General features: G+C 37.4%; 1 protein-coding gene across 2 annotated transcripts in view; it reads left to right on the forward strand.

The window, feature by feature from the left end:
* The first annotated feature begins 178 nt into the window (after positions 1 to 178).
* GRIK1 (glutamate ionotropic receptor kainate type subunit 1) overlaps positions 179 to 14,795 on the forward strand; it is a 157,507-nt gene continuing 142,890 nt past the window's right edge. The window contains exons 1-3 of one of the 2 annotated variants that reach the window (XM_007471202.1): positions 179 to 267; positions 3,877 to 4,134; positions 14,254 to 14,435. In XM_007471202.1, coding sequence (XP_007471264.1) covers positions 195 to 267; positions 3,877 to 4,134; positions 14,254 to 14,435 — 513 coding nt within the window. In that variant the 5' untranslated portion in view covers positions 179 to 194. The remainder of the gene's footprint in view (positions 268 to 3,876; positions 4,135 to 14,253; positions 14,436 to 14,795) is intronic. The other variant, XM_007471201.1, reaches the window with a different exon arrangement.

The raw sequence follows: 14,795 nt of genomic DNA on the forward strand, positions 1-14,795 counted from the left end.
TTTTGGGCCTTTTGTTTGTATCATTTATATTCTTCTTTTTAAAAAATGCACATGAATAACGTAACTAATGCTTCTCATGCATCTCTTTTGCTTCTGCAGGAGGAATTTTTGAAACTGTGGAAAATGAACCTGTTAATGTTGAAGAATTAGCGTTCAAGTTTGCAGTCACCAGCATTAACAGAAATCGAACCCTGATGCCTAACACCACATTAACCTATGACATTCAGAGAATTAACCTTTTTGATAGTTTTGAAGCCTCACGGAGAGGTAACTATTTTCACACTTTTAAAAGCTTCTTTGGGTGATATGTCTGCTCTACAAGTCAACTTCTTTTTGCTACCTGCTCTTTTTCAAAGTGGACATCTCTGTGCAAATGGGTTTGCAGGAACTATCGGTGCAAGATGTCACTGTCCAGCACAATCTGAAGCATCCTAATGGATGTTGCCTAGCTCTGTTTGCTGGGCCTTTCTGATTAGCTTAGCCTTCAGTGCCCTCCACTCTATGATTAACTGGTTCAGCTGTGAATGGAAAATGTCAAGCTTGATCTGTTTTTCCTTCCTGAGGCTGAGATACCACCATGAAATTGTACAGTGTAGTCAAATAAAACTTTGTGGAAGGTCATACACACTTAGCATGTGGAAATGCCCACAACACACAGAATTCACAACCTGAATCTTAACGGGTTGTGAGCTACTGGGTTTACCTACCATCCTCTCAAATAATTTTTTAACCCCTTTCCACAAGATCATAGAAATGTGAAGATTATAAACATTGAATCATTATGTTTTACACCTGAAATGTTATATGTTGATTATACATCAATTTTAAAAAAGGAAAAAATTAAGAAAAAAATTAATGGAACGGTACAAGCAATCAAGCAAGCAAGGGACTTGGGGTCAAAGAAAATTAAACCTAGGAGAACAATCTCTGCATTTGATTCCCTTTTGCATCTGAACAGAAGACAAGTTCCTAAAAAGTAATCTAATTTGTACGCAGGCTGCAAGGTTTGCCTCATGGAAAGATTCATTGGAAGGGTGGGGCTTGTTTACACATCCTTCAGACACTTCAAAGACTACTTTTTGAAGCCATGTTTGACATACTTGAAAGCTGGCCTCTAACTAGGGAGTTGTTGGACCTCCATACAGGAGTTTGTGTGGGTACATCACCCCAGAATAGGAGAGGCTCTTTCTCTCCTAGAGGAAAGCTTTGCCCATCAAACACACACAAGTAAATGGAATACAATGAATGCCATGTTCATGCTGATTTCTAAGTAACTAAATATTGGTTGTTTCCACATAGAATTAACCCAGTTTGGATTGAACCTATTAGACTCTTCTGCAAGATTCTTAGTGTCCTTTACAAATAAAATGTGAAACTTGTTCTCCTGGGAGCACAGATGAAAATGGAATAGTATAATGATTTTTTTTTTTTTTTTTTTTTACTCTATGGCATAATCTTAGTATAAGAATATTGTATTTTCAAAGATGGATGGAGTTGTAGGTACTATACAGGTCAGAGTTGTCTATGACAAATAATAAAACGTTATGTTTATACAGCACTTTAAAGTTTACAAGGCATCTCCACATAAATTATCTCTGTGTTAGATCTCTATCTTCCTCTCTCCATATCGCCCTTTCTGTGTCTCTGTCTGTCTCTGTTTCTCTCTCTCTGTTTCTGTCTGTCTCTCTCTCTCACACACACACTCATACAAAACATTGTTGAATAAATACCCCAGAAAGCCAACCACATTTAAAATCCAAAGTATTTTTGTGACCTGAAGTACCTGCCATACTTGTAAATTAAACACCCCCAAAACTTCTTAAAACTGGTAATTTGCTGGCAAACAGAATTCAAAAGGATTGATTTTTTGTCAAGTAATATTAGCATCCCAGAGCTAAATATTAGCAGGAATCTCAACCCACCGCCTACGCTAGATGAAGTAATAGTTCATATACTTTCATGCCCTCATTTTTTCTTGCTAACCAATGAAAGCACATCCAGAAAATGAGCTTCTGAGGACAGTTTTCACTTCTAGCACTTAATACAGAAAGTTATGTCTTCATACCTCATGTGATAATTCAGTACCGAAGAGCACAGTGTCAGAAAGTTCCTTGTGAATATTTGCTGTCCCACAGATATTTGAAATATGGCTCTCAAATATGAATTATTAATTTTTCTCTCTAAATCAAGTCAGATAATTTTTACAAAGCCATATAATTTTTCTACTTATTTTTATTTGTGTGATGGCATTATGATAAAAATTGACAATTTCATTTATAAATCTTGCTATTATTTAATTCAAATATTCAACTACTGTTTCTTGGCAGGTCCAAATCCCTTTAAACTAGAACTAAAATGTAAATTTGAAATGTTTTTACATTTATATTTAATGCCAGCATAAATTTATGCCAGCATAAAATGAGTAGGCACTATTTTACATTGTTATAGAAGATAATCTGTCCCAACATTTCTGGAAGGAAATTTGGTTTATATGTATCAAGTGACTTAAAAATATCAATACCCTTTAATTACAAATTTCAATCTACTAAAAGAAAATAATGCAAAATTTAGAGAAAAATATAAGAACTAAGGTAAGTGCTTATAATATTACTTATAATAACCAAAAATTAGGAGCAGCTTAAATATTCAGTATCATAGGACTAGTTAAATAAGTAATGACATACTCACAGATTAGCCTATTCTATGACACTAAAAATATACTTTTGCAGAATTTGTGATGACTTAGGGGAAAGGGTGTGCTTTTAGCATTAAATTTAGTGTTAAATACAGAAAGCAATGTATCAAACTGTATCTATATCATGTTCAATTTTTTAATAAATTAGAACACCGAACTATGAATAGATATTATCCCAATAATGGAATTTCAGAGCCTTTTTTCTTCCTTACACTTTTCAATATTCTAAATTATCTCAGTATGTGTATATAATCTTATAATGCAAAAAATAAATAAACGTTAAAATTAATTTTTTTGTACATGTTGGCTGATATTGAAATAGAAAGAAGCCTGTCCTTGAGCTGGGTCCCTAGGCTCTGGTGAGTTCTGCCATTGTCCAGTGACCCTGACTCACTTCATTGCCTATGACATTAGTGGGTTGGAGAAAATGTCTTCTAAGACCCCTTTAAGCTATGCTAATCTATTATTCTATAATTAATTAGCTATCAGTATCACTTAACATTCTTTAGCAATTTTTCAATACCCTGGACCTCCTTCCTGAGTTTTGGGAAGGACTGGAACTAAAGTACTCTGCAGCCACCCAGAGAGTCTTCTGAATTCTCTGACCCATTAATACCTTCATTGCCACATTGTCAGATGACAGAACTTGATTTATATGACATTCACTTGGCAAATGGCTTAAAGAATAGCTCTGAGTACTTCTGGGTAACACCACACCAAGCAAGAGATTTAGACTCCATCTGATTAAAAGTAATGAAGTGAGGACTTCCCTGGCAGTCCAGTGGTTAAGACTCAATGCTTCCAATGCAGGGGCTGGGGGTTCGATCCCTAGTCAGGGAACTAAGATCCCACATGCCATGTGGCATGACCAAATTAAAAAGAAAAAAAAAAGTAATGAAGTGAGACCAACAACTCATTTTTGTTTGCAGGGAATTGGCCTTGTGATGTGTTGCTAATCATTTCTCCATTTACATCTCTAATATTTAGTATCTCAGGAATATTGGAAGCTGGATGAAGCATATTTCCTCAGCATACCGATGGAGAGTGGATAATAGTTTCCAATAGCAAAAATAAGGAGGAACCATGAAAGGGAAGATTAAATTCACAGAACTCTCTCTTTCTCTCCCCTCTTCCCTGCTTTCCCTCTCCACCCCCCCACCCCCTTTGTCTGTGGACATCAGCATGTGACCAGCTGGCTCTTGGTGTGGCTGCTCTCTTTGGCCCTTCCCATAGCTCCTCTGTCAGTGCTGTGCAGTCTATTTGCAATGCTCTCGAAGTTCCACATATACAGACTCGCTGGAAACACCCTTCAGTGGACAACAAAGACCTGTTTTACGTCAACCTCTACCCAGATTATGCAGCTATCAGCAGGGCGGTCCTGGATCTGGTCCTCTACTACAACTGGAAAACAGTGACCGTGGTGTATGAAGACAGCACAGGTATGGGACTCACACAAGCCCTCACATGGCCATGTCTGGTCTGGAAAAAGGGAACCAGAATTTGCTACAGGCCTTGACTCATCAGGCAGAGTGCATGAACATGTTCTTTTATATGAAGCTAATTGAGTATTCTAATTGGGAAATGCCATGTGTAGCTAATTCCTTTTCCTTTTGGTGAGTTGACCCTTTCTGATGACCCATTCATCATCAAACTTAAGGCACTTTTTTAAAAGAAATATCACCTTATTAATATATGTTGTAATCCAATCTGAATATTAAAGATGTAATTTAATGTATCCAACTCTGTTAAGACTGACCACGACTCCATTCTTAAATAATGCAGAGAAAGTTTGAAATTGACCATGAAGTATGATTCCAATTCAATAAGTAGCTGCATAAATGCCTTGAAAAGTTTCTGAAGTACATACACAGAGGAATAATGTTAGAGGTTGTATCAATATAATCTGACCATTTCATGGGAAAAGGACTAAGAACCCCAGTAATGAGCCCTTAGTGAAGCTTGCTTTGTTCTGCCTGCTTATTTTATGATGAAGGACAGACATGGGGTGCTCAGTGCCTCACTAGACATTTCTCTGACTCTCTCCCATTTGAAGTTTCTCTCACTGACGCCTTCCCCCTTTGCCTCCTGTTTACATTTTGAGGTTTGTTGGAATTCCAGATCCCTTTTATTCAGTTAAATTCTTCCAATGACTCTTCATTGTCCACATAGGAAAGTCCAATGCTAATTTAAAGCTCTTCACCATCTAACCATTTCCATCTCCATTAACCCAGGCACCAGCTGCTCTACATCCCTGTACTGTTACATCACTTCTTAAATACCCCCAAGTCCATCCCTACTCTTTCTTTCTGAGGCTGGCCCCTCACTTTGGATAATCCTCCACATAACCCCCAAGGTGATAAGCTCCGTCATTCTCCATGATCACGCCCAAATATCATTTCTTTTTAAAGCTCACTGAGACGACATTAGGAGTTAGTAGCATGTTGTAAATATAAGCATTATATCACATGCTTCAATTATCTGCTTAAATGTTTTTGAAACTAGGAATTCCAAAAAGTTGGAATTTTATCTTTTTATTTTTATAATCTGCTAACTAACACAGTACTGTTTACATTCTGAATATTTTTTCTTCAAGAATTGAAATTAGCTCCTTTCCTTAATCTACACATTTGGTTATAAGGCTAATAAAATTATCAGTGAAATTAACAAAGCAAAGCACTTTTGAACTTTTTAATAGTTTTTCATTTTTTTCTCTCATTTCCACCAAGCACTAGCATTTACTGTTCCTCAGAGGATGAATAGTGAGCCTCCTCTATTTGGCACTAAATTCTGCTTCCATGTTACACTGTCAGATAAAAGTGACTATTGTGGTTGGAATTATACATTTATGTATTTTCTTATACCTCATCTCATTTGAGAAAGAAGTGAAGGTAGGTGATTGTATATATAATTTATAAATATTATATTCAAAACAGTCCTACTGGGAAGGACAAGCCACAGGCAGTCATATTTTTAGAGCTTCACTTGCTTGCTGTGAAGGAAGAAAATATATTATCAAAGGAACTCCATAAGCATATTTAAAGAGCCTTAAGATATAGATATTATATATAGGTATTGTAAGGCCTTCCATGTTGTCTACCTTTGTAAATAGAGAATTCCACGAGTTAATAAAATAATACTATTTCTCATTATGTAGTACACTCTATAGCATAATTTTCTCTCACTATTTCTACCATTTCCAGCAATGCCAGGCCATCTAAAAGGAAAACAAATCAATGAATAATATTGAGGCATCTGGATTTAATTTAAGAAAGAGTTCAACTAAAGGTGTGAGCATAATTGTATTTAGAAAAATTATAATTTGCAAAAGGATAACATAAAAGGTGATGTCCTAACCACCCTTTTGATTTTAAGTGAGTACCCATAGTTGACAGCCATTTTGCATAAGAGGAAATTCGAACTATCATTTCTATTACCTTTTACAAGAAACTGAAATCTCCTTTCATCCCTGTTAAGTTCACCTGAACTCAGTTGCTCAATATATACTTGCTGAAATTGAAAATCCAAATGAGTCTGTATTTTGCCCATTAAGTTAGAGATGATTCATGTCAAAATGATTTTACTCCCAGACATTAAAAATGTAAATGAATAATCAATTGAGCCATTAAATTGGAACCCAGAGAGTAAACAGGTCAACTGAGATCAATAGAAGAAGACATCTTTTGACTATGAGTGGGTTTAATACTGCTTGACTCAGGGTTTTGGTTGCAGTAATTATCAAGTCATAAAAAGAAAACTTACTAAACCTGAAGGAAAAAAAAGGACTTAGGTGTGCTTAGCACCTGCTCTTACACCAGAATTAACTACCCATTAAAGAGCACTTTACTGGGATTTGTTTAGGAGTTTGTGAAATAACCTGAAGCCAGCGCAGATGTCTAAGGGACCAAATGGTCCGTGACTCCCATTGAAGTCAATGGGAGCACTGTGCATGTCTCTAAGGACAAAATCCAAATCACTAAATACTAGCAGGCAGAATTCTGTCCTCTGGCAGAGCAAATATAGAAAGACCCTAGAGAACTGTCGGAAGGAGTTTTTTGTTGTTGTTGTTTGTTTTTTTTGGTTTGTTTGTTTGTTTTTGCGGTACGCGGGCCTCTCACTGTTGTGGCCCCTCCCGTTGTGAAGCACAGGCTCCAGACGCGCAGGCTCAGCGGCCATGGCTCACAGGCCTAGCCGCTCCGCGGCATATGGGATCTTCCCGGACCGGGGCACGAACCCGTGTCCCCTGCATCCACAGGCAGACTCTCAACTACTGCGCCACCAGGGAAGCTCCCGGAAGGAGTTTTGCCTCACTTCATCTCTCTCTCTGGTGCCTGGATAGTCTCCCCATCAGTCATCTACTTCTCTCTGACTCCCTCATTCAGAGGTGACCCTAGGCAATGCGAAATCACTGCTCATTGCTCATCCCCTCTGCTTCTTTAGACCCCTGGTGGAAGCCTGGCTTCTATCCCTTCACACACTTCAAAAAGAGCTGAGAAGCTGAGCACCAAATGCAGTGTGGAGAATATTCAACAGTTTCTGCCTTCTCAAGGCTAATATTAGTGAAATGTAGCCATAGCTGATTTTGTAGGACAGGGACCAGGAAGCTTTTCTCTCAAAAGGGTTACATACTATATAGCTTAAGCTTCATGGGCCATAGCATCTTGATCACAACTATCCCACTCTGCTGAGGTAGCAAGAACACAGCCACAGGCAAAATATAAATGAACAGGTATGTTGTGTTCCAATAAACCTTTATTTACAACAAACAAGGAAGCCATTGTGGTTGGATCAGACTAAGGGGGAAGGGTGGTAGGGTCAGAGAGGAGGGTCTTCATGATCATGGAGGGCTTTGTAGATTATTAGAAGAGCTTTGCTTCCTCATGAAATGGGAAGACATTGGAGAGTTTTCAGAAGAGGAGTGACATGATCAGATTTATACCATAAAAAGATCACTCTGGTCCTTGTATTAATAAAATGTCATAGAGAGGGAAGCATAAAATTGGAGGCTATTAGAGAAATCAAGGCAAGAGATGAAGGTGATAACAACAGAGGAGTAAGAAATGGTCAGATTCTGGAAATATTTTGATGTTGAGCTGGAATAATTCTCTGAGGGGTGGAGGCTGGGTGAGAAAAATAGAGGAATCAAAGATGACCCTAAGCTTTTTTGCCTGAGCCAAAGGATGGAGTTGCCATTGCCTGAGATGGGGAAATGGATAAATGGACATAGTTTGGAGAAATAAGGCTATCAGGAGCTCAGTCATGAATATGTTAAGTTTGATTTTGCAATGTCTACTAGACATCCAGAAAGAGGCAATGAGTAGGCAGTTAATATATGACTCTAGAGTTCAGGAATGTGGTGCAGGCTGGGGATACAAAATTGAGGGTCCTCAACATATACATGGGACTAGATGAGGCCATCAGAGAAATGAGTTGCAGCCAGATGTGTTCATAACACATAGTACTTAAGAGGGTTTTTTTCATCCACCGTTGCCTTAAATCATTTTTCTCAACACACCAGAGCCATGAGATTTATAAAATGCAACCTGCCATAAAGAACTATTATCTGTCACTTACTTAAAACATAGTCTCAAAGCTTTACAATGAGGATTCATTTGAGATAAGATTAATATACATAAAAATGTCAGTGATTGAAAGAAACATTAAATCTAGAAAGAAAACCCAAGAAAAATGACAACCACAAAAATCACAATAACTAAATTCTTGAAGTGCTGACTGATTGCCATGCATTGTTATAGTTATTTTATATAATTAACTCATTTAATATGCTCAACCACCCTGTAAATAAGTGCAATAGTTACTCTTTGGGCTATATTTAAATAGTGAATTAGATTTGTTATGCTTATTATATTTTCCTTCATTTCCCCATAGAAAATAGAAAGAATATATTGTTCAGAACCAAGAATCTTGACAGAGCCCTAAAATTTAGACTTGAAGAAAATTAAACATTTTGACATAGGTGATTAAGCCAAAATGTAAACAATCAGTGCCAAGTAAAAGAATAAGTGAATCATTTCACCTTAGCAATCACAATTCACACCTCTGTGTTGTTATGATGACTCATGCTAGCCAAAACACTCTACCACATGCCCTCCCAAAATTCCACCTGAAATAGTTGGAGAATGGAAAGTCCTTGGCACTCAGCACCAAAAAGATAATATATTATAGTTCCCTTTCTTCTGCCCTTACTCTTTTTTACCCTTCCTATTTACCCACTCCAGTCCCCTGACCAGAACCCTATCAAATTTTCAGAGTTCTGCTCAGGAAATCAATTTTTAGATATTTCATGGTGGTTTATTATTTTTGGTTACCATTGATATTGGCCAGAATTTAGGACCAAAACATACTGACAGAGCTAAATGCAACATAGTTAATCTCAAATATTTTGACTAGATTCTTCTATGAAGTTCTTTGCGATCAAGGAACACAATTTTTCTTTTGGGAAGTCTTTAGCCTTTTTTGATGCACTTTTGAAAAATCGTATGTATGGAGATCTGCACTTATAAGTGCTGTATTTCTGCAGGTAATTCACTCACTTACCCATCTCCTTTTCTCAGTTCTGATTTTTTTCCTCCCCTCTGGAGGGTATATAGATCCCCTTAAGAATCCTACTAGATTTGGATACATTAATATACCAACATGTTTGTGAAATGCCATTTTGCATGTTTCCAAGTTCAAATGAAGATGAAATTAACATTTAAAATGTGTGATCTTATCTTTGGGTCCCAATGGCTTATTACATTCATTTTTTATGACATCAAATCCACTGTTGTGGTACAATGAAAAGGGAATTGGACTAAGACTCAAGAAAACCTAGGTACTTTTCTTCTGAACTGCTGCTCATTAAATATAACTAAAACTGTCCAGAAATGGATTGAGTTGCAAAAAGTGAGGTAGAGAATTTCTCGAACCAAGAGGTATTCAGCAGCAGCTGTGTAGCGGGAATTCATGCATCAAGTAGGGGCTTGACCTTTAAGGTCTCTTCCAATTTCTGGCTTCTGTAACTCATTTTCAAGGCCAATCCAAACAATTAACCTCACTGTGCCTCACTTTCCTTACTGTAAAACAGCACTGACACCTATCCACCTCAGAGGTATATTCTGAGGTTTACTGAGCTATTTATAAGACATGTAGGATACTTCATAAAAAGGGGCAATGCAAATAGCAAAGTTTATTATTATTTAAGGAGAAGACAGGGAAAATTTTAAACAGCTACTGGAAATAGCATGTTCTTTTTTTCTCCTCCATATGCTCCACCTGTTCCCAGAGTCTACGTGCATACAAATCAGCACTTTTCTGTGTCATATCTGAGTGCGCAGAGTAGATAGATGGCCAAAGAAAGAGTTTAGAATTTGAGCACTTTTGAACGTTATCTCTACATGCAGCGCCCAGATCAAACTCATGTGAAATAAACAGACTCCTTGCTCTCAAGCACTTTTCAAACCAAAGGTGCAGTTTCCAGTTGCATTACTAGAGGTGGGAGTGGATGAAGGAGGCTCATGTTTTGTCTTTTTATTAAGAAAGATTTGAACTTAGAGAAAAATGGCAAGAAAGGTACAATGAACTCCTGCACATCCTGCATCTAAGTTCAGCAGTTGTCATCATTTGGACACATTTGCTTTAATGCTCTATGCTTCTCTCAATATAACAACAGCAACAACAAGTAGTAGTATTGTTGATTTGAAAGTAAGTGACAGACAGCATGACCATTTTACCTCTAAATACATTAGTGTATATTTCCTAAGAACAAGGACCTTCCTTTTTATAACCACACTACAGTTATCAAACACAGGAAACTTAACACGGATACAGTTTTTAACATCTATATCAATATTAATGTCTATATAGATATATATGATATTCTAGTTTCCCTAATTGTCCCAATTGCAGTTTTTTTTGAATCCAGGATCACTCACTGTATTTAGCTATCAGGTCGTTTTAGTCTCCTTTGGTCTAAAACAGTCTGGCCTTCCCTTGTCTTTCATGACCTTAACATTTTTGAAGAGTCCATACCAGTTTTACTGTAGAATGTCTCTCTATTCGGTTTGTTTAGTTGCCTCCTTTTCTGCACTTCATTTTTAAAGTGTCTCTCCTGCAATGGACTAGAAAATCCACCACCGTTGCCAGGTTTGCATGCACCCTTACCATTCTCTGCAATTGGAGTCCCATCCTAGAAGCACTGGGTCACTCTGGCAGGGCTGGCATCTACACACAGGAGGGCAATTAGAAACGTTAGGAATTGTGCCTACATAAATTTTCTTTCCCTGAAGTAACGACTTGTTTAAAGACAAGTTTTAACTTTTTAGCTTTAGTTTTAGCTTTTTCTAAATTTTGTCTCCTGTGGACTAAAAAGCCTTTCTAATTGTAAATTCTGTGATGTTTGCTAATGAAGGCAGCAAGGCTTTTTTTAAGCAAACAATTGCTTCGGAAGAGAAACGTAAACCTCCCTGTTTCTTGCTTTTTGTTCTTTCTACATCTTGGGTCTGTAATCTTTAAATCTGCTGATCTCCCTTCCTGAGGCCAGTTCACCTGCATATAGACAAAATGAGAATACTAGGGCTTAGTAGTGAGTTTTTCTGAAAGGTAAATTTAGTCCAATTAAAAATTAATCTTTTGTACTGAGTTCTCCTTTCTCCTCTATTGGTATTAAAATAACTTTCTTTTGTGAAACAATTGTGAAAGCCCACAGTTACTTTTTTTGAGGAGGGAACCTGTTTATTAACAGCTTCATTTGCCAAATAAAGGCTGAATGTTTTATGCTGGTCCAAATTTTTTTAATATTTTTCTCTATTTATGCAGATATTTATTTATATATTTAGTTAGTCATTCAGTCAGTAGTTAGTTGATCTTAAATCTCAAAGTCAGGAGGAGCCACTGATTTGATGAAAAGAGCCCTAGCTTGGGGAGTCAGAGGTGGAACTAGCTTTAAACCCTGGATCTGCCACATAATAGCCTTACACAACCTTGAGCAAGTTGCTCCAGCCCCCGTCAGCCTCAGGTCATAGTTTATCAAATTAAGTAATAAGTGATGCCCCATGCATAATACAAGATTCGTTGGGATGAACTCCTTCTGTGGGCTGTGCGGACCTTAAAGCAAGATGTGTTCATGTTATATTTCCAGCCCTTAACATGGATGGGACTTGGCATGGAGTGAACATCCAGAAAATGTTTTCCCGTAAAAATGAATGAATGAAGGGAGAGAATATATTCAACTTTAAATGCCATTAACATGCATCTAAGTCATCATGATAGGAAAATGAACTTCAAGATTGACATTCCATTTAGCAAAGAACAAAAGAGCAGTTCATTTCAGCATATGAAATGTACTTCTTAAATATTTTTTCCCATTTTATTTAAAGGCCACATTGATCTCTCTTGTGGTCATGTTCAAAAAAAAAAAAAACAAAAAAAGGAAGAGATTGCAAAGCAGGAAGGTGATAGAAAAAAAACAAATAAACAAACAATAAAAACAAGAGAGACTCACAAGCAGCCTGGAGTAAAGAAGAAAGGAGAATGGGTACCTCTTTCTACTTTTTACCTCTCTTATCAAATAATCCAAAGCTATATCTGGTCCCTCAAGCACCAACAATTTGTATTTGTAAGGCATGATGGTGACATGGAAAGACTGAGTGCTAGACTCACAAGCAATTTGAATCCATAGCTCCTCCTATCTTTGTAACCCTAAGTTACTTAATTGCTCCAAGCCTTGGTTTTCTTACTTGAAATTATGAAGATGATAACACTTGCTTCATAGGGTTATTGTTAGGATTAACAAATACACAAATCCATGTGCTCAGTTTTCTTCCATTAGAACTCATCAGTTGCTCAGGACAAGTGATTCTGGAAGTAAGAGGACAAGTGACTCACTGGTGTTGGGAGCCTTCAGTCACATTGGTTGATTTGAAAAGAAGCAAGAACCCAGGAAGTCTATCATTCTAACAATTTCTATTTTTATGATAAAGAAATTGAAAAGGATAACGAGGGCTTCCCTGGTGGTGCAGTGGTTAAGAATCCACCTGCCAATGCAGGGGACATGGGTTCAAGCCCTAGTCCGGGAAGATCCCACGTGCCACGGAGCAACTAAGCCCGTGCACCACAACTACTGAGCCTGAACTCTAGAGCCCGCACGCCTAGAGCCCATGCTCTGCAACAAGAGAAGCCACTGCAATGAGAAGCCTGCGCACCACAACAAAGAGTAGCCCCCGCTCACCTCAACTAGAGAAAAGCCCACATGCAGCAACAAAGACCCAGTGTAGCCAAAAATAAAATAAATACAATTCTTAAAAAAAAGATAATGAGCACTAAATCTTGATACAGTTCTACAACTCCTTCCTTCCTTGCCCTGGTCCACTTGACTCTGAAGAGTAGCTTACAAATTTACTGTACTTCAGGACCACACCTACCCAAGGTACAGATGAATCTTATAACATCTTAGACACAAAAATGTAGCTTCTAGGGAAAACAAATAACTAAATAAATAAAACAAGAAAATAAAAGAAGTGCATCAAGTCCAGAGGTAGCTGGCATCCATGCTGTGTCTTGCACAGTGCATGCCACAATTTCTATCTGAATAGTGATAAAGCTTAATAGTTCCTATTGATTACTTGAAGCTGACACATCCTGAGGGCACAGACTGTATAATAAAAAATATTCAATTTTCTAATGGTCGTCCTTGAGTAACAGCCAACATCATGCAGTGTAGCGAACACCAGTTAATATTAGGGGAAATAAGATGGAGGCTTCATATAGCTATTGGTCTTGCCCTATTGAAGCACTTTTATTAAAAAAATGGTGCAGTTCAGTGGATTCATATTTGTGGTGCATTAAACATTCTTCATCAAGCTAGTTAGCTGTATACACTTTCCTACAATTACCAATGGTGTATTTTTAAAGAATTTGTTTCTGCCCTCATTATCATAATCCTTTAAAATTCTATCATCTTTTCTTTTAAATCAAGAATTTTCCCATACAATGTTCAAGTATATTAGAAAGAAAGTACAATAAGCCATTTATAAATAGCTTATATGGCAGGAACTGGAAGATTATATAGGACAGTCCAACCAATTAGCTGGTAAACAGTATGTTATATATAAATACTTTCTGAAAGGTTTACAGAGGTTTATAACCCCAAGAAATTCTAGTGTTCTATCGGTTTTCTCTAAAGTGAATGGGTGTTATCCATTTCAAAAAGCATCTTTGGAAACTTCAAACAACTTTTTGTTTACAAAAGTTTTACAGTATTGACGATTTGTTAAAGATTTGTGGTGAAAGCTGGAGAGGACAGTTGCATTCTAAAAAATTCAGAATCCTCTTGGGAAAATTGTGCTTCCAGCCACACATACCCACAAAAAGAAAATACAGTATAATCCACATAGAAAGAGGAATTTCATAGAAAGAGGAATGACAAATGAGAAGTCAATAATGTAACCTTTAGGTAGATGGTGTCTTGATACATTTTGGGAATGATATGAGTTTGCCTATAAATGGCAATAAACATACTTTGGGCAGAACAGTTTGTTGCATGATTGAATGTCATTTTCTAGGACTCATTCGTCTGCAAGAGCTCATCAAAGCTCCCTCCAGATATAACATTAAAATCAAAATCCGCCAACTGCCCTCTGGGAATAAAGATGCCAAGCCTTTACTCAAGGAGATGAAGAAAGGCAAGGAGTTCTATGTGGTATTTGATTGTTCACATGAAACAGCCGCTGAAATCCTTAAGCAGGTAAGAGGGGTAGGAAGGAGGTGAAAATGTTGGGGGATGAGTTCGTTTATCTTTCTCAGACATGCCATCTGGTTTCACTTAGTGCAGCATGATAAAATGCCAGCAATACAGTTTAGGCTGAAGATTGCAGATTTCAGAACCCCTTTAAAGAGTCATAGGGCTCAGACCTCTTTGAAGCCACCTGTTCATATGTAGTTGTAGATGTGTGGTCCTGTATACATACTCGGAGATATACAGATCCTGCCAGCAGACACTGAGAGGAGAAGAGTATCATTTCAAGGTGATTAAGCATCTCCTCTTTTATGTCCTTTGAAAACACCAAGCTAGATTTCATTTACACAATGCCTTACTTGTCCTAAA

Source organism: Lipotes vexillifer, unplaced genomic scaffold (assembly GCF_000442215.2).
Source record: "Lipotes vexillifer unplaced genomic scaffold, Lipotes_vexillifer_v1.1 scaffold284, whole genome shotgun sequence".
NCBI classification, from domain to species: domain Eukaryota; kingdom Metazoa; phylum Chordata; class Mammalia; order Artiodactyla; family Lipotidae; genus Lipotes; species Lipotes vexillifer.